The 19,139-nt window shown below is 51.3% G+C and overlaps 1 protein-coding gene across 5 annotated transcripts in view; it reads left to right on the top strand.

The window, feature by feature from the left end:
* ccdc135 (coiled-coil domain containing 135) overlaps positions 1-19,139 on the top strand; it is a 303,907-nt gene that overhangs the window by 118,833 nt on the left and 165,935 nt on the right. For all 5 annotated transcript variants that reach the window (XM_072486250.1, XM_072486255.1, XM_072486247.1 and 2 more), the window contains one exon: positions 8,320-8,514. In XM_072486250.1, coding sequence (XP_072342351.1) covers positions 8,320-8,514 — 195 coding nt within the window. The remainder of the gene's footprint in view (positions 1-8,319; positions 8,515-19,139) is intronic.

The following is a 19,139-nucleotide window of genomic DNA, read 5'->3' on the forward strand; positions in this document are numbered from 1 at the left end:
ATGAAGGAAAACTCTTTCTCCCTCTGGTGTCTGAATCTCCATGTTTCCACCCCCCCATCTGCTCCATAAATACTAGCAGCTCCTTCGCCATCCACAATGTCACAAAGGACTTGGGCACGACCTATCTAGCCTGGGATCGAACACACAATTGAAGTTTCCCCCCCCGCCCCCGATGATTAACTGATGTGAGTCAACGTCGGGGATGGCCGCCAGAACCCTCTTGTTATAACCTGCCTGCTTACCATTGGCTGGGGACTAATGACAATCCCACAATCCTGTGGGAGTATGAGCTTCCCCAATGAGGGGGGGCGGAGAAACCATTAGTAAACTCCAAGTATAAATAAAGCTGGCCAGTTTGGAACCAGCAGGAAGTTGCTGCTGCTGTTATATATATATGTTATTGTAAATAAATGTTCTTACTTTGTATCCTTAAAACTCATGCTGGATTCTTCGTGGCTCTCACAAAACTGGCGACGAGGGTTAAAGTGAATAGCTGTCTACACTTCTGAAGCCACCTCCCTGGATTTTTGTTGGATACAGGTTGGAAGTTGTTTTCTATGATACCATGCCTCTGTACGGACGTTTGGATGTTTTTGATGCTGCGCTGGAAACCTGGAACCAGTACACACAACTGATGCGTTACTATTTCCGGGCAAACAATATCACCGAAAACGAGTGCCAGGTGGTCATATTGATCACCGCCTGCGGCCCGCATACGTTTGGGGTGATTAGGAGCCTTACATACCCAGCTGCGCCGTGATTTTCTATCCAGGCCACGCAGGATTGCGGAGTACTGTGACTATGGTGAGACCTTGTCAGAAATGTTACGCGACCGTTTGGTTTGCGGTATTAACAATGCGGCCACCCAGAGAAAGTTGTTAGCTGAGCCACCATTGACTTTTCAACAGGCCATTCAAATAGTATTGTCCCGAGAGAGCGCAGAACAAGGAGTGCAGGAGCTACAGGGAATGGAAGTGCATGCCTTGGGGCGCAACCCCTTCCATCCGAAAACATCCCCCCGCACTCCTGCGGTACCTTGGGCGAGGCGACGTCCGGACCGACGCCAGTGGCCGTCGGACATTCCTCCCCGAAGGGAGCCTTCTCCAGAACCAATGGATGAGGAGCCATGTCCATGTCAGACTTGTAGGCGCCGACCCCGTCGCAGACGCCGGTCCTGGGGGCGTCAGAGGCGCCGTCGTTCCGACCGAAACTGGGACCAGCCCAAAGGTCGTACCTTCCATGTGGATGAACCTACGGCGACTACTCTTGAGGACGTGGAGACAGAGGACGACTGCCTGCAGCTGCATTGTGTGGCAGCTCCCCGTGTGGCCCCCATTAAGGTGACAGTACGGGTCAATGGGCACCCGCTTGAGATGGAGTTGGACACCAGCGCAGCGGTCTCTGTGATCGCCCAGAGGACATTCGACCGCATCAAGCAGGGTAGACAGACCTTTGCATTATCCGACTCACAGGCCAGGTTGGCCACCTACACGGGGGAACCACTGGACATTGCAGGAACTACAATGATCCCTGTTGTTTATGGACGCCAGGAGTGGCGTTTCCCACTTATCGTGGTGCGCGGCCATGGGCCCAGCCTGTTGGGTCGGGACTGGTTGCGCCATTTGCGGTTGCAATGGCAGCACATCCTCCAAACAGTTTCTGGAGGGTTGACTGAGGTGCTAGGACGATACCCAGATGTATTCCAGCCTGGTTTGGGGAAAATAAAAGGGGCCGTAGCCCATATCCAAGTCGAACCAGGAGCCATGCCGCGCTATTTCCGGGCACGCCTGGTGCCTTACGCCTTGCTCGAGAAGGTAGAAGGGGAGCTCACTCGTTTGGAGAGTTTGGGTATTATCAGGCCCGTCCGTTTTGCTGACTGGGCAGCACCAATTGTACCTGTAATGAAGCCAGATGCCACAGTGCGCTTGTGTGACGACTATAAACTTACAGTGAATACGGCTTCCCGACTCGACGGATATCCAATGCCTCGCATAGAGGATCTCTACGCGAAGCTTGCAGGTGGACTCTCGTTCACAAAATTAGATATGAGTCACGCCTACCTGCACTTGGAGCTGGACCTTGCCTCCCGACCATATGTAACGATTAATACACACCGGGGCCTGTATGAATATACATGTTTGCCCTTTGGAGTATCCTCTGCCTGCGCAATTTTTCAACGTGTTATGGAGGGAATTTTGAGAGGTTTACCACGTGTTGCTGTCTACTTAGATGACGTTTTTGATTACAGGGCCGTCGGAGCAGGAACATTTGGAAAATCTGGAGGCTGTCCTTAGACGCTTTTCGGAGGCTGGAGTCCGTTTACGTTGCACAAAGTGTGCATTTCAGGCTAAGGAAGTAGTCTACCTAGGTTATCGGGTGGACCGCGAAGGTTTACACCCCGTCGCAGAGAAGGTGCGCGCAATTCAAAAGGCCCCCGCCCCGACTGACACTTCGCATCTTTGTTCTTTTCTCGGTCTCGTAGACTATTACGGGAAGTTCCTCCCCAATCTGGCAACTACGCTGGCCCGATTGCACCTTCTGCTAAAGTGGGTTCCTGGCGTAATCTTTTGCCAAACGGGCCCTATATCTTACCAGGTGCAAGGCCAGGGTCGTCTCCATCGCAAACATGTAGACCACGTTCGGTCCAGAAGCCTATTCCCTCAAAAGATTCCCCGCCCCCGGAGCTCATTTCTACTGCCGCAGAGATCAGAGACAAGGGAAGGTAGTCCTCACAATCTTCCACTGGTGCCTCAATCGAAGCCGGCACAGGTCGTTACAGAACCGAATGGAGATAGAGACGCTGACATGACGGAGGCAGCAGACCCTGACTCCGAGATGGAGACACAGGACGCATCAGAGGGGGAATCCTCGGGTCCACGGGCTGTGGATGTACAACCGTTGCGCCGTTCGTCACGGAAGCGCCGGTCTCCGTCTCGTTACACGCCGCCTGATCCAGCGCCGTGTGCAAATGGTGTCCGGCCTGCGGCAAAATGAGTCCGACGCCCTCATTCGCCAGGGTCTTTGGTGGATTCCTTGGACTTTGGGGGGGGAGGGGTGTTATAACCTGCCTGCTTACCATTGGCTGGGGACTAATGACAATCCCACAATCCTGTGGGAGTATGAGCTTCCCCAATGAGGGGGGCGGAGAAACCATTAGTAAACTCCAAGTATAAATAAAGCTGGCCAGTTTGGAACCAGCAGGAGAGAGTGTGCAGCAAGGGAAGTTGCGTTATATATATATGTTATTGTAAATAAATGTTATTACTTTGTATCCTTCAAACTCATGCTGGATTCTTCGTGGCCCTCACAAAACCTCTTGATAAAGTCTGTATCATCCCAACATGTATATGTTCACCAAGACGGCCAGAGCACCCGCCAACATCCCACTCGCTGTCACATATCTCCCCCTGAATCCACCAAAGTATTAGTCACAGAAGGTCATCTACGATTGCTCAGCACCTCGGCCTCCCTTGTCCTCGCGTCAAAACTCGAATAGAACACTTTCCCCACCCACCCCTTCCACAGCCTTGTCTGGTCTTGAAGTCTCAGATGAGTATCCTGCAAGAAAATCACATCTGCCTTCAAACTCTTGAGATGGGCAAACAGCCAGGATCTTTTAAATGGCTCATTTAACCCCCTCATGTTCCATGTAGCCAGTCTGATTGGTGGCCTCTGGGCCCTATCAATAAAATGATCAGCCATATTCCATCCGCAAGGATGTCCGACAAGGCCCCAACTCGCATCGGCTCCAAGCCCACCCAAGGTGGACCTGACACCCCCCTTAAACCAATACATCACAAAGAAACATTGGCACTCTGTCCCTCCCCCTGTGACTCCTCCTCCACCCCCTCACCCTGCCCCCGATCAACAAACAAACACTCCACTCAACTCCCACCAACCCCTCCTCCGGGTGCTAAGGTTTCCTCCCACTGTCCAAAGATGTACATGTTAGGTTGATTGGCTATGCTAAATTGCCCCTTAGTGTCCAAAAGGCTAGGTGGGGTTATTGGGTTATGGGGATGGGGTGGAGGCATGGGCTTAAGTAGGGTGCTCTTTCCAAGGGCCGGTGCAGACTCGATGGCCCAAATGGCCTCCTTCTGAACTGTAAATTTTATGATTCTATGACACCACATTTCCACCTGGTGCACATCTTCCAAACCCATGATCACTTGCATCTAGAAGGTCAAGGGGAGCAGATACCTGGGAATCCCACCATCTGGAAATTCCTCTCCAAGTCACTCACCATCCTGACTTGGAAATATATCGCTGTTCGTTCACTGTCGCTGGGGCAAAATCCTGGAACTCCCCCCGAACTGTGGGAGCATCGTGAATTGGGTGTGCTGGCTGTGGCTACTAACACTCCTGACATACAAATGTACTTAAGACCATAAGACCATAAGACATAGGAGTGGAAGTAAGGCCATTCGGCCCATCGAGTCCACTCCACCATTCAATCATGGCTGATTTCAACTCCATTTACCCGCTCTCTCTCCATAGCCCTTAATTCCTTGAGAAATCAAGAATTTATCAACTTCTGTCTTAAAGACACTCAACGTTCCGGCCTCCACCGCCCTCTGTGGCAATGAATTCCACAGACCCACCACTCTCTGGCTGAAGAAATTTCTCCTCATCTCTGTTCTAAAGTGACTCCCTTTTATTCTAAGGCTGTGCCCCCGGGTCCTAGTCTCCCCTGCTAATGGAAACAACTTCCCTACATCCACCCTATCTAAGCCATTCATTATCTTGTAAGTTTCTATTAGATCTCCCCTCAACCTCCTAAACTCCAATGAATATAATCCCAGGATCCTCAGACGTTCATCGTATTTTAGGCCTACCATTCCTGGGATCATCCGTGTGAATCTCCGCTGGACCCGCTCCAGTGCCAGTATGTCCTTCCTGAGGTGTGGGGCCCAAAATTGCTCACAGTATTCTAAATGGGGCCTAACTAATGCTTTATAAAGCTTCAGAAGTACATCCCTGCTTTTATATTCCAAGCCTCTTGAGATGAATGACAACATTGCATTTGCTTTCTTATTTACGGACTCAACCTGCAAGTTTACCTTTAGAGAATCCTGGACTAGGACTCCCAAGTCCCTTTGCACTTCAGCATTATGAATTTTGTCACCGTTTAGAAAATAGTCCATGCCTCTATTCTTTTTTCCAAAGTGCACGACCTCGCACTTGCCCACGTTGAATTTCATCAGCCATTTCTTGGACCACTCTCCTAAACTGTCTAAATCTTTCTGCAGCCTCCCCACCTCCTCCATACTACCTGCCCCTCCACCTATCTTTGTATCATCGGCAAACTTAGCCAGAATGCCCCCAGTCCCGTCATCTAGATCGTTAATATATAAAGAGAACAGCTGTGGCCCCAACACTGAACCCTGCGGGACACCACTCGTCACCGGTTGCCATTCCGAAAAAGAACCTTTTATCCCAACTCTCTGCCTTCTGCCTGACAGCCAATCGTCAATCCATGTTAGCACCTTGCCTCGAATACCATGGGCCCTTATTTTACTCAGCAGTCTCCCGTGAGGCACCTTATCAAAGGCCTTTTGGAAGTCAAGATAGATAACATCCATTGGCTCTCCTTGGTCTAACCTATTTGTTATCTCTTCAAAGAACTCTAACAGGTTTGTCAGGCACGACCTCCCCTTACTAAATCCATGCTGACTTGTCCTAATCCGACCCTGCACTTCCAAGAATTTAAAAATCTCATCCTTAACAATGGATTCTAGAATCTTGCCAACAACCGAGGTTAGGCTAATTGGCCTATAATTTTCCATCTTTTTCCTTGTTCCCTTCTTGAACAGGGGGGTTACAACAGCGATTTTCCAATCCTCTGGGACTTTCCCTGACTCCAGTGACTTTTGAAAGATCATAACTAACGCCTCCACTATTTCTTCAGCTATCTCCTTTAGAACTCTAGGATGTAGCCCATCTGGGCCCGGGGATTTATCAATTTTTAGACCTCTTAGTTTCTCTAGCACTTTCTCCTTTGTGATGGCTACCATATTCAACTCTGCCCCCTGACTCTCTGGAATTGTTGGGATATTACTCATGTCTTCTACTGTGAAGACTGACGCAAAGTACCTATTCAGTTCCTCAGCTATTTCCTTGTCTCCCATCACAAAATTACCAGCGTCATTTTGGAGCGGCCCAATGTCAACTGTTGCCTCCCATTTGTTTTTAATGTATTTAAAGAAGCTTTTACTATTATTCCTAATGTTACTGGCTAGCCTACCTTCAAATTTGATCCTCTCTTTCCTTATTTCTCTCTTTGTTATCCTCTGTTTGTTTTTGTAGTCTTCCCAATCTTCTGACTTCCTACTACTCTTTGCCACATTATAGGCTTTCTCTTTTGCTTTGATGCATTCCCTAACTTCCTTTGTCAGCCATGGCTGCCTAATCCCCCCTCTGATAACCTTTCTTTTCTTTGGGATGAACCTCTGTACTGTGTCCTCAATTACTCCCAGAAACTCATGCCATTGCTGTTCTACTGTCTTTCCCAATAGGCTCTACTCCCAGTTGATTTTCGCCAGTTCTTCCCTCATGCCCCTGTAGTTACCTTTATTTAACTGTAACACTGTTACATCTGATTCTACCTTCTTTCTTTCAAATTGGAGATTGAATTCGACCATATTATGATCACTGCCTCCTAAGTGCTCCCTTACTTTAAGATCTTTAATCAAGTCTGGGTCATTACATAACACTAAGTCCAGAATGGCCTGTTCCCTCGTGGGCTCCATCACAAGCTGTTCCAAAAAGCCCTCCTGTAAACATTCAATGAATTCCCTTTCCTTGGGTCCACTGGCAGCATTATTTACCCAGTCCACCTGCATATTGAAGTCCCCCATGATCACTGTGACCTTGCCTTTCTGACATGCACTTTCTATTTCGTGGTGCATTTCTATACTTCTATGATTCAGAGAAAAATAAGGCCAAGAGGAAAGAGACCATCTCTCAGAATCACCTCAAAGCGATGTATGCAGAATGAATGAAATGCAGTGACTGTTACTGCCCACCAATTTTGCAATCAGCACAAAGCTGAATAGCTAGTTGATCAGTATTAATCAGGACACAAGAAGAACTGCCTGCGCTTCTTCAAATATGGGCGTGGGAACTTTAGCATCCACCTCACAGCATCTCCTTAGTCCTGTACGTTGTGTCCGCCTGGGACACTGCCAGATCCTGGAGGAGGGCTTGATCTCACCGTCTTCTGGCTAAGACAAGGGTGCTGTCAACTGATTCAAGCTGACACAGCTCACCATACCTGTAATACTAAATAAGGTCAGAAATAGCCTGATGTTTTCCAATTCCTCCCATTCTTTTTCATTGCACAGGAAATGGATGCAAGGAGACAAATTACTCTCCAACACTAAAGCCAAGTAACAAGTATTCAAAATGATCCTTAGGAGTGAGTTATGGCAAACTATTTGATTGTGTAAGGCAATGCAGCCAAGCACTGTCTTCAGCTGATTCCATCTCTTCCAGCCAAAGTCACTGGACAGCAGTCAGAGGGCTGATTTGTTCCCTTTCTTGAGTACGGAAACCAATTGCAGCACCCTTGCATCCAGATTATGTTACTCAAGACTGACTGAAGATTGGACCTGGTAACTTATTCGCTCAGTTTTACACTGGCTGGCAAATATACCACTCGAGTCTCTAGAGGAAATTGATCCAGCCATTTTTAAAAATGTAAATTCTAAAAAAGTATTTTCTGCTGAATGATTCCAGAATTTCATTATGATCATACAGATATATTGCTCTCTATTGACTTCCAGATACTTGTGAAGTCATTTAAACATGGATGATGAGGTAACAAGTGGACCCGTTAACCTCTGGGGCCAGTTCTCAGACTAGATTGATGGACTGAATGTCTGCTCTGTCTGTACGTAGTTGAACAGGGCAGTCATTGCCCCCTTCCTCATGGCCATAAGGACAGAGCACAAGACAGTCCATGGTTCAACACTTTTTAATTTAATTGAATGCTCAGCACTTTGGGACATCCTGAGGTTGTGAAAGACACTACGTAAAGTACTTTCTTTCTAACTCAGAGATGCCAAAAGCATGGCCAATGTGGCTAATAGTTATGTTAAATTATTGCAGTAATAGCCCATAAATTTGCAACACTTATTTAGAATCAAAAGGGAAAAATGCACATTGTGCCAAGCTTGTTCTGAGTTTGGTATTTATTTTGCTGAATGCGTTTATGCCAGTTCTTTGGTATTACACATGGCTTGACTTCGAGTTTGAATGTTTTAAATTTTAACTTTTTAGATAAATGCTGAATATTTATTTTCTTGTTTCCTCTGACAGCCAGATTATTTGTTTTCCCCAACCACTGTTCTGAAACGTCAGAGAGGAAACTGCTTTGATTTCAGCAACCTGCTCTGCTCATTATTGATCGGCACGGGGTTTGATGCATATTGTGTCAGTGGATATGCCATCAAGGAAATGTGTCTGGTGGATGAAACAAGGGAAATCTGTCCTCTGCTGAAAGAAACTGATCAAGTAAGGAGCAAACTTTGCACAACTAATTATCCCGATCACTGGCCAAATTGCTAGTGTGGGAATATGTTACAATGGGCCAGCAAACAGGTGATACTATGCTCTTCTGAGGTTGGGGCATGTTTTTGCATGAGTGTGGACACAGCTTTCCTCTGTATCTAACCATTGTTAGGCAAAGTAAATAAAGTTGCCGTAGTTCCAAATGACCATAGGCTGCTTTCCCCTTGAGGGGGAGAGGTAGTGATTTTGTCATGTGAGAATACCTTTAAGAAATGGGTGTTTATAAAAATATCTGTAGTGGATGTACCTTTAAGAAATGGGTGTTTATTAGCGATGTCAGAGTGTGGGTGGAGCTGGGCTGTCTATCTGCTTTTACTTTCGCTTTAGGCTGTTTGCTACAGGGTGCGTTTAGTTTTGTTTTAGATTTGGAAAAGCTGCAATCACAGCAAGATGTGTATGAATCTCTGTAAGCTTATGAATGTTCATTTGGTGATTTCAAAGTGGTAACTGCTCTCAGTAGTGAAGTTAAACCTGAGGTCTTTCTGGAAAGAGGGTTCTTTTGTCTTATGGATGTTGCGAGGAATGATTAAGAGTTACTTAGAGAGTACTGTATTTTTGGAGGGATTTATTGGTGTTGATAGTTGTTAAGATGTTTACTGTGGGTTTATAAAGTGTTAACTGGTTTCATAAATAAAGTGTTTTAATTTAAAAGTTCTGTAGAGTTCTGTTGCATCCACCTGCAGAGTAGGGCCGTGTGCTCCCCATAACCATAATCTATTCAAAGTGTGGGTCAGGTGAACTCCATGATACATTTTGGATCTCTCTAAACCCTGGCCCATAACAATTTAACCTGATGATTACCACACCTCAGGCAGAGGGTAAGGTTGAGAAGATGGAGCCTTCATGAATAAGCCGGTACAGGAATTGAACTCAGGCTGTTGGTCTTGCTCTGCATCACAAACTAGCTGTCCAGCCAACTACAACTTTCCTCTGTATCTAACCTTTGTTACCCAGAGGGTGTTTAATGGGACAGTGTATCCAGCTTATCTAAATCAAACACATGTAATACCCAAACCTGGAGGGGTTGCAGTTTGATCCAATAGTGTAAATGGAGCTTTATACTGTGCTATCCCGTGTTATAGCTACCTTTGGAGTGTTTGATTGGACAATGTACAGAGAGCATTACTGTCCCACAATGCGCTTTATTCTACCTAATTTGTGCTGGATCTACATTGGAGTGTTTGATGGAATATTGTAGATGGAACTTTATTCTATATATAATGTATGCCCTACCTAGCTGGATGAGTTTGATGGGACAGTGTAGAGGGAACTTATAATATATATAAAAGTGATGTATGGGACTGGAAGATTCTCCACCGTCCACTGCCGGTAGCGAGTTTCCTGATCTGGCAAAATAATAGAATGTCAGTCAAAAGACAGGATTGGTGCCTTTTCCAATGCTCTTGTCCCCCGTCTGGCGGTGGCAGCCAGTTACATGCCCCGTGCCAGCGGGAAGATGCAAATGGATAATTTGCATCAATTTGCATCCGATTAATAGGCTCGAATCTGGATTCTTCTTTTTTTTTAAGAATAATTTTTATTGAAGTTTTCACAAAATATCAACAACAAAATGAAAAAGGAACCCAATAGAATTAAATACAAACAAAATAAAACAACCCCCGTGCCCCCCTCCCCTATACATAAATAATAAATTAACACCCCGAATTAACACATAGCAACAGATCCCCCAGTGTAGACAAACAAAACTAAAGTAGAACCCCCCCCCCGGTTGCTGCTGCTGCTGACCATTGTCTACCGTTCTGCCAGGAAGTCCAAGAACGGTTGCCACCGCCTGAAAAACCCTTGCACCGAGCCCCTTAAGGCAAATTTCACCCTCTCCAATTTAATAAACCCCGCCATGTCGTTGATCCAGGATTCCACGCTTGGGGGCCTCGCATCCTTCCACTGAAGAAGAATCCTTCACCGGGCTACCAGGGACGCAAAGGCAAGAATACCGGCCTCTTTCGCCTTCTGCTCTCCCGGCTCCCCTGCAACCCCAAATATTGCGAGCCACCAGCCCGGTTTGACCCTGGATCCTACCACCCTCGACAACATCCTTGCTACGCCCTTCCAAAACTCCTGCAGCGCTGGGAATGCCCAGAACATATGGGTGTGGTTTGCTGGGCTCCCTGAGCACCTAACATACCTTTCCTCACCCCCAAAAAACCGGCTCATCCTTGTTCCGGTCATGTGTGCCCTGTGCAGCACCTTAAACTGTATGAGGCTGAGCCTCGCGCACCAAGAGGAAGAGTTCACCCTCCCAAGGGCATCTGCCCACGCCCCCTCCTCGATCTCCACCCCCAACTCCTCCTTCCACTTACCTTTCAACTCCACCACCGAGGCCTACTCCTCCTCCTGCATCACCAGGTAAGTTGCCGAGATCTTCCCCTCTCCAACCTACCCCCCCGAGAGCACCCTGTCCTGTACCGTGCGTGGCAGCAGCAGCGGGAATTCCACCACTTGCCGCCTGGCAAACGCCCTTACCTGTAGATACCTAAAGGTGTTCCCCGGGGGGAGCCCATACTTCTCCTCCAGCTCACCCAGGCTCGCGAACTTCCCATCCACAAACAGGCCCCCCAACCTGTGCCACCCCAAAAACCCTCCATCTATTCTCCCTGGGACAAACCGGTGGTCCCCCCGTATTGGGGTCCACACCGAGGCCCACACTTCCGCCCTGTGCTGCCTCCACTGCCCCCAGATTTTGAGGGTAGCCACCACCACCGGGCTAGTGGTATACCTCATTGGAGGGAGTGGCAGCGGTGCCGTTGCCAGCGCCTCCAGACTCGTACCCTCACAAGACGCCGTCTCCAGCCTCTTCCATGCAGCCCCCTCCATCACCCACTTGCGCACTATCGCCACATTGGCGGCCCAGTAGTACCCACAGAGGTTGGGCATGCCAGCACACCCCCATCCTTACTCCGCTCCAGGAATACCCTTCTCACCCTCGGAGTTCCTCGCGCCCACACAAACCCCGTTATGTTCCTGTTGACCCGCCTAAAGAAGGCCTTCGGGATAAGAATGGGGAGGCACTGGAACAGGAACAAAAACCTTGGGAGCACCGTCATCGTAACTGACTGCGCCCGACCCGCCAGGGACAGCGGCAACGCGTCCCACCTCTTAAACTCCTCCTCCATTTGCTCCACTAGCCTCGTGAAATTAAGTCTATGCAGGGCCCCCCAGCTCCTGGCCACCTGGACCCCCAAATACCTGAAGCTCCTCTCCGCCCTTTTTAGTGGGAGCTTGCCAATCCCCCTCCTGGCCCCCTGGGTGAAACACGAACAACTCGCTCTTCCCCATGTTGAGCTTGCACCGTGAGAAATCCCCGAACTCCCTGAGGATCCTCATTACCTCCGGCATTCCCCCCACCGGGTCCGCCACATAAAGCAACATGTCGTCCGCATAGAGCGACACCCGATGCTCCTCCCCACCCCGCACCAACCCCCTCCAGTTCCTCGACTCCCTCAGTGCCATAGCCAGGGGTTCAATCGTCAGTGCGAAGAGCAGGGGGGACAGGGGACACACGTGCCTCGTCCCTCGATGCAACCGAAAGTACTCAGACCTCCTCTTTTCGTGGCCACACTCGCAATCGGGACCTCGTACAACAGCCTAACCCACCTGACAAACCCCTCTCCAAACCCAAACCTCTTCAGCACCTCCCACAAGTACCCCCACTCTACCCTATCAAAAGCCTTCTCAGCGTCAATCGCCACCACTATTTCCACCTCCCCCTCCCTTACCGGCATCATAATAACGTTCAGGAGCCTCCGCACATTCGCGTTCAACTGCATCCCCTTCACGAACCCTGTCTGGTCTTCGTGGATCACCTGCGGCACCCAGTCCTCAATTCTCATGGCTAAGACCTTCGCCAGCACCTTGGCATCTACATTTAACAACAAAATCGGCCTGTAAGACCCACATTTCAGGGGATCCTTGTCCCGCTTCAGGATCAAGGAGATCAGTGCCCGGGACATCGTCGGGGGCAAAGCCCCCCCTCCCTTGCCTCATTGAAGGTCCTAACCAGCAACGGGCCCAACAGGTCTACATATTTTTTGTACAATTCGACCGGGGAACCATCTGGCCCTGGTGCCTTCCACGCCTGCATGCTCCCTATCCCTTTGGCCAGCTCCTCCAGCCCAATCGGGGCCCCTAATCTCGCCACCAGTCCCTCCACCTTCGGGAACCTCAATTGGTCCAGAAAGCGGCCCATCCCTCCCTCCTCCAGTGGGGGCTCGGACCGATACAGTTCCTCATAAAAGTCCCTGAAGACCCCTTTGATGCCAACCCCACTCCGCACCACATTCCCTCCCCTATCCTTAACTCCCCCGATCTCCCTAGCTGCGTCCCACTTCCGAAGCTGATGCGCTAGCATCCGACTTGCCTTTTCCCCATATTCATAAATCGCCCACTGGGCCTTCCTCCACTGCGCCTCCGCCTTCCTGGTGGTCGACAGGTCGAATTCGGCCTGGAGGCTACGCCTCTCCCTCAACAGTCCCTCCTCAGGAACCTCCGCATACCTCCTGTCTACCCTCACCATCTCCCCCACCAGCCTCTCCCTCTGCTCTCTACTCTCCTTGTGGGCCCTAATGGAGATCAGCTCTCCCCTAACCACCGCCTTCAGCGCCTCCCAGACCACCGCACTCGGACCTCCCCGTTATCGTTGGCCTCCAGGTATCTCTCTATGCTTCCTCGGACCCGCTCACTCACCTCCTCGTCCGCCAACAGCCCCACCTCCAAGCGCCACAACAGGCGCTGGTCCCTCTCCTCCCCCAGCTCTAGGTCTACCCAATGCGGGGCGTGATCCGAAATGGCTATCGCCGAGTACTCGGTATTCTCTACTCTCGCTATCAGCGCCCTGCTCATAATAAAAAAGTCGATCCGGGAATAGGCCTTATTAACATGCGAGAAGAATGAAAATTCCCTCGCCCCCGGCCTTGCAAATCTCCAAGGGTCCACCCCTCCCATCAGGTCCATAAACCCCCTCAGCACTTTAGCCGCCGCCGGCTTCCTACCCGTCCTAGACCTGGAGCGGTCCAGTGCTGGATCCAACACCGTGTTAAAGTCCCCCCCCATTATCAGGCCCCGCACTTCCAAGTCCGGGATCCGACCCAACATGCGCCTCATAAAACCCGCATCGTCCCAGTTCGGGGCGTGCACGTTGACCAGCACCACCCTCTCCCCTTGCAGCTTACCACTTACCATTACATACCTGCTGCCATTGTCTGTCACAATGCTCGACACCTCGAACGACACCCTCTTTCCCACCAAGATCGCCACCCCCCCGATTTTTGGCATCCAGCCCGAATGAAACACCTGACCTACCCATCCCTTCCTCAATCTTACCTGGTCTGCCACCTTCAAGTGTGTCTCCTGGAGCATGACCACATCCGCTTTCAGCCCCTTCAGGTGCGCGAACACCCGGGCCCGCTTGACCAGCCCGTTCAGTCCCCTTACATTCCAGATTATCAGCCAGATCAGGGGGCTACTCGCCCCCCTCCCCCGCCGACTAGCCATAACCCTTCCTCGGCCAGCCACGCGCCCGCACCCCACGCCCGGCCCGTTCCCCATGGCGGCAGACCCCCGTCCCAACCCCCTCTACTCGCTCCAGCTCCCCCTTGACCATACCAGCAGCAACCCGGTTCCCCCCACCTACCCACCCCACCTCCCAAACCCCCCAGCTAGGACCCCTCCTAGCTGCTTTGCTCCCCAAATTGCACTCCCGCAAGTCAGCTGACTCCTGCTGACCCCGGCCACTCCCGCCTCTCCTTCGACTCCTCCCGTTGTGGGACATCCCCCTCCTCCTCCATTTCCCATCAGCAGGCTCTCCGCCTCCCCCTTCCATCCCAAGCGCGGGAAACAACCCTTGCTTCCCCACCCCGGCCCCGCCCCCTCCAGCCTTCACGGGAAAAAGCCCGCGCTTTCCACCTGCCTGGCCCCGCCCCCTCTGATGCAGCTCCTTTTACAGGCCCAGTCCCCTCACCCCCGACTCGGGCCTCACCCTCCCCCACGGGGTCCCATCCCCCCTGCCGGCCATCCACCCCTACTCCATTTACTTGCCCCCCCCTCCAAGAGCCCACCCGACAAACCCAACCAAAACAGTACCCTACCCACCCTAACCACCCAGACCGAATCAAAAAGAAACAAGAGCAAAGAACCCCCCCTCAAAATGTAACACACCAACAGCAGTCCCCGACCACCCATCCCGACCCTCAGTTTGTGTCCAGCTTCTCGGCCTGAACAAAGGCCCACGCCTCCTCCGGGGACTCAAAATAATGGTGTCGGTCCTTGTAGGTGACCCACAGTCGCGCCGGCTGCAGCATGCCAAGCTTAACCCCCTTCCTGTGCAGCACCGCCTTCGCCCAGTTGTACCCAGCCCTCTTCTTCGCCACCTCCGCGCTCCAGTCCTGATATATTCGAACCTCTGCGTTCTCCCACCTGCTGCTCCTCTCTTTCTTGGCCGATCTGAGCACGCACTCCTGATCAGCGAACCAATGAAACCGCACCAGCACTGCCGTGGCGGCTCGTTAGCCTTGGGCCTCCTCGCCAGCACTCTATGGGCCCCTTCCAGCTCCAGGGGCTCCTGGAAGGACCCCGCTCCCATCAGCGAGTTTAACATGGTGGCCACATAGGCCCCCATGTCCGACCCCTACAGCCCCTCCGGGAGGCCCAGGATCCGCAGATTCTTCCGCCTCGACCGATTCTCCATCGCCTCGAACCGTTCCTGCCATTTCTTGTGCAGCGCCTCATGCGCCTCCACCTTTACCGCTAGGCCCAAGATCTCGTCCTCGTTATCAGAGATCTTTTGTCGGACCTCGCGGATCGCCACCCCCTGGGCCGTCTGGGTCTCCAGCAGCTTATCAATAGAAGCCTTCATCGGCTCCAGCAGGTCCGCTTTGAGCGCCCTGAAGCAACGTTGGATAACCTCCTGCTGCTCCTGCGCCCACTGCATCCACGCTACCTGGTCCCCACCCGCCGCCATCTTGCTCTTCCCTCGCACTTCCTTTGACTTCACCACCACTTTTTTAGTCGCCCCGCTCCTGGTCCAAGCCATACACTGTCAGGGGAATGTTGCAGTCTTCTTCCCACACCGGGAAATGTCGAAAGAATGCCATTGTGGGCCCTGAAAAGAGCCCAAAAGTCCGTTCCAAGCAGGAGCTGCCGAACGTGCGATTTAGCTCTGCATAGCCGCAACTGGAAGTCGAATCTGGATTCTCCAGGCCACTGTTTTGTTCCAGGTCTCTCAGCCAGGATTCACAAGGGTGTGGATTTGTGCAGATGTTTTCAAGTGTGACCCTGGCGTACTGGATGCGCATGGGTCAAGGGATAGGGCCATTGGATAGGCCCCCCCCCCAACAATGCAAATTCTGACTCCCAGCTCCCCAAATCAGATCCCCCATCAAACCCCAACAGAGCGACCCCATCAGACCGTCAACGTAGACCCCCAACAGACTCCAAACAGAGACCCCCCATCAGAGACCCCCCCATCAGAGACCCCCACCCCCACCAGACCCTCAACCTAGACCCCCAACAGACTCCAAACAGAGACCCCCATCAGATACCCCCCATCAGAGACCCCCCACCCCCATCAGACCCTCAACCTAGACCCCCAACAGACTCCAAACAGAGACCCCCATCAGATACCCCCCATCAGAGACCCCCCCCATCAGAGACCCCCAACCCCCATCAGACCCTCAACAGAGACCCCAACAGAGACTCCAGAGACCCCCCCAATCAGACTCCCCTCCCCTCACTTCAGACTCCCATCAGACCCCCAAATTACACTTTCATTATAACACAAACGACAATACAACACTCACCAAATCACCCAGTCTCCCACCCCCCTCACCCCCATAAAGAAAACAATACCTTTGTCAAAACAGAGGGACCAAACTCCGCACCCCAACAGCTGGGGAGTGAAATGTGCATATGCGGCTGCAGCTTATCAGCCCCCCGAGTGTCAATCACGAACCTGGCAAATCTGGCACTTTTTCTGATTGGAATCGATCGTGTTCCACGTGGTGCCGGTGCTAGCCCCTTAACGTCAATGAATTGGTTCAGATGTGGCGCCAGCTTTGCTGTTGTAGAAGTCGACTAATCCTTCCCCAACGTCAACACTTAGCCTCAGGAGGAATGGAAAATCCAGCCCATGGTTCCTGCATCGGGGCCAGCAGTGACATGGAACCCAGTTTAAAATGCTGCCTAATGTGATTCCAAATTTTCAAAGTGGCTATCAGCATCGGGCTCGACTAGAATATAGCGGGGGGAAATGGGACTGGTGCAATAACCAATGCCCTCAAACTCGACCCTTTGCACGACACCTCCTCCATCTGCCCCCTGATGGAGTCTGGATCCTTGCACCATCTCTGCACCTTATCGATATTTGCCGCCCATGGGTAGCACAATAGATTAGGTAGTGCCAACCACCCCGACTGCCTATCCCTTTGCAAAAGCGTCATACGAACCCAAGGAGTCTTACCAGCTCAAACAAACGTAGAAATCAATTATTTGCCCAGCAAAATACAGCCTTGGGAAGAAAGACTGGGTGGCATTGGAATAAAAACAAAAACCTTGGTAAAGTATTCATCTTCACCGTCTGTACCCTTCCACTTTAGGTCAGAGCGGGGGATCCCACCTTTTCAAATCGGCCTTCACTCCATCCACCAGACTAAGTTTATGGAGTAAGGCCCAGTCATGGGCCACCCAGATATTGAAAGCTAATTCTGGTTGGTTAAAATAGCAGCCTCCCAAAAGCTATCCAGCTTCTCACAGCCCCAGAACATGTGAGCATGATTCGCCGGCTCCTGCCCACACTTCTCACACCCGTCGGCCAACCCCTGGAAGAATCCTCGCCCGAGTCATGTTTACCTTGAACTGAATCAAGCTCATCCTCGAACAGGGGAGGTTGAGTTTACCCGCCCCATCGCCTCACACCACGGCCCCCAACCAATTTCCCTCCCCAGCTTCTCTTCCCATTTACTCTTGTTCCTCACCACCTGTGGCTCGCCCTGCTCCCCCAACCACCCGTATATATATCTCCAATGCTATCAACCCCCAAGTCATCAGGAAGCAGCAGTTTCTCCAACAGCTTGTACTCCGGTAGCTTGGGGAACATTCTCCACTCCTTTTGTGCAAAGTCCCGCACCTACATATAGCTAAACTCACTGCCCCTCGGCAGCTCGAGCCTCTCCTACAACTCATCCAGCCCCATAAACATCCCCTCTGAGAACATATCCCTAACCCACTCCAGCCCCGCCTCCCTCCACTTCCCACACATACCACATTTCTCCTGGCTTAAACCTGTGGTTCCCACACAATGGTGTCTGCATCGATATACTTTCCAACTTAAAATGCCTCCTCAACTTATTCCATGCCCTGCTCGTCGATTGCACCAGCAGGTTCCCCATGTACTTCCCCAGAGCCAAGTCCTCTGCCAACTTGACCCACTCCCCTCCGCCCCCACCATCACCTCACCTTCCCCACATGTAAAAAAAAAAATTTTATTCTCCTTTTTCACGTTTTCTCCCACATTTACACCCATCAACAATAAACAATAATCAACAAGATATGTCAATCCCCATAATAACAACGATCCCATCTGCCCACCAACCCCCAAACCTCAACCCGCATGTTTACATAAACAAATGACAAAAAGGAATCAGGGATTACCCGTAGTCACCCTTAATCTACACAGCTCCCCCCCCCCCCAACCAACGCCATCCAGCCTCTAAGAGAGTACCGTACATGATACCCCAAAGTTGTACCCCCCCCCCCCCAAGTCTCCAGCTCCTCCCGTCCACTGCCTCTTGTAAAACTCCTCCTCCCAACCTCGGTTCCCTCCCCCAACCTCGGTTCCTTCCCCCCAACTTTCTACCCCGGCTAGACCACTCGGACCCTGTTCTGTCAGGCTCCGATTGCCGCAGCCCCTCCCCCCACCTCACTCACGTTCACTGGCCGGCTTAAACCGGCCAGCGTGGAGGCCCCCGCCCGGGTCCCTTTCCCCCTTGCCTGGCCCTAGGGAAGCCCAAAAATCCCCTTTTCGCACACAAACCCCGCATATCCTTTCGAGTGAAAGTCCCGTCCCTTCCCTTGTCCAAATATATGCAACATTGGCTCCTTTAGTCTCTACACCCGCGCGCAGTGATACAAAAAAAAGAAGAAAATACAGTCATGAGGTTACATCGGCACATGACCATTCCTCAATTTGTCAGTTCTGCCACAGTCCTTCTGCCTTCGCAAACCCCTCCGCTGCTTCCGCCGTTCCAAAATAAAAGTCCCTGAGCTTGTAAGTCACCCTCAGCATCGCTGGATATACAATGCCGCACTGCACCTTGCCAATGTACAGTGCCCTCTTCACCCGGTTGAAGGCAGCCCGCCTCCTCGCCAGCTCCACCGTAAAGTCCTGGTATACACATATACCAGCTCCAGCCCACTGCACCACCCGCTTCTGCTTGGCCCAGCTCAGGACCTTCTCCTTCACCCTGTACTTACGGAAGCACAGAGTCACTGCCCTTGGCTGCTCACTCGCCTTTGGTACAGGCCTCCACGACCGATGAGCCCGATCCAGTTCATAT

This window comes from Scyliorhinus torazame, chromosome 2, assembly GCF_047496885.1.
Source record: "Scyliorhinus torazame isolate Kashiwa2021f chromosome 2, sScyTor2.1, whole genome shotgun sequence".
NCBI classification, from domain to species: Eukaryota; Metazoa; Chordata; class Chondrichthyes; order Carcharhiniformes; family Scyliorhinidae; genus Scyliorhinus; species Scyliorhinus torazame.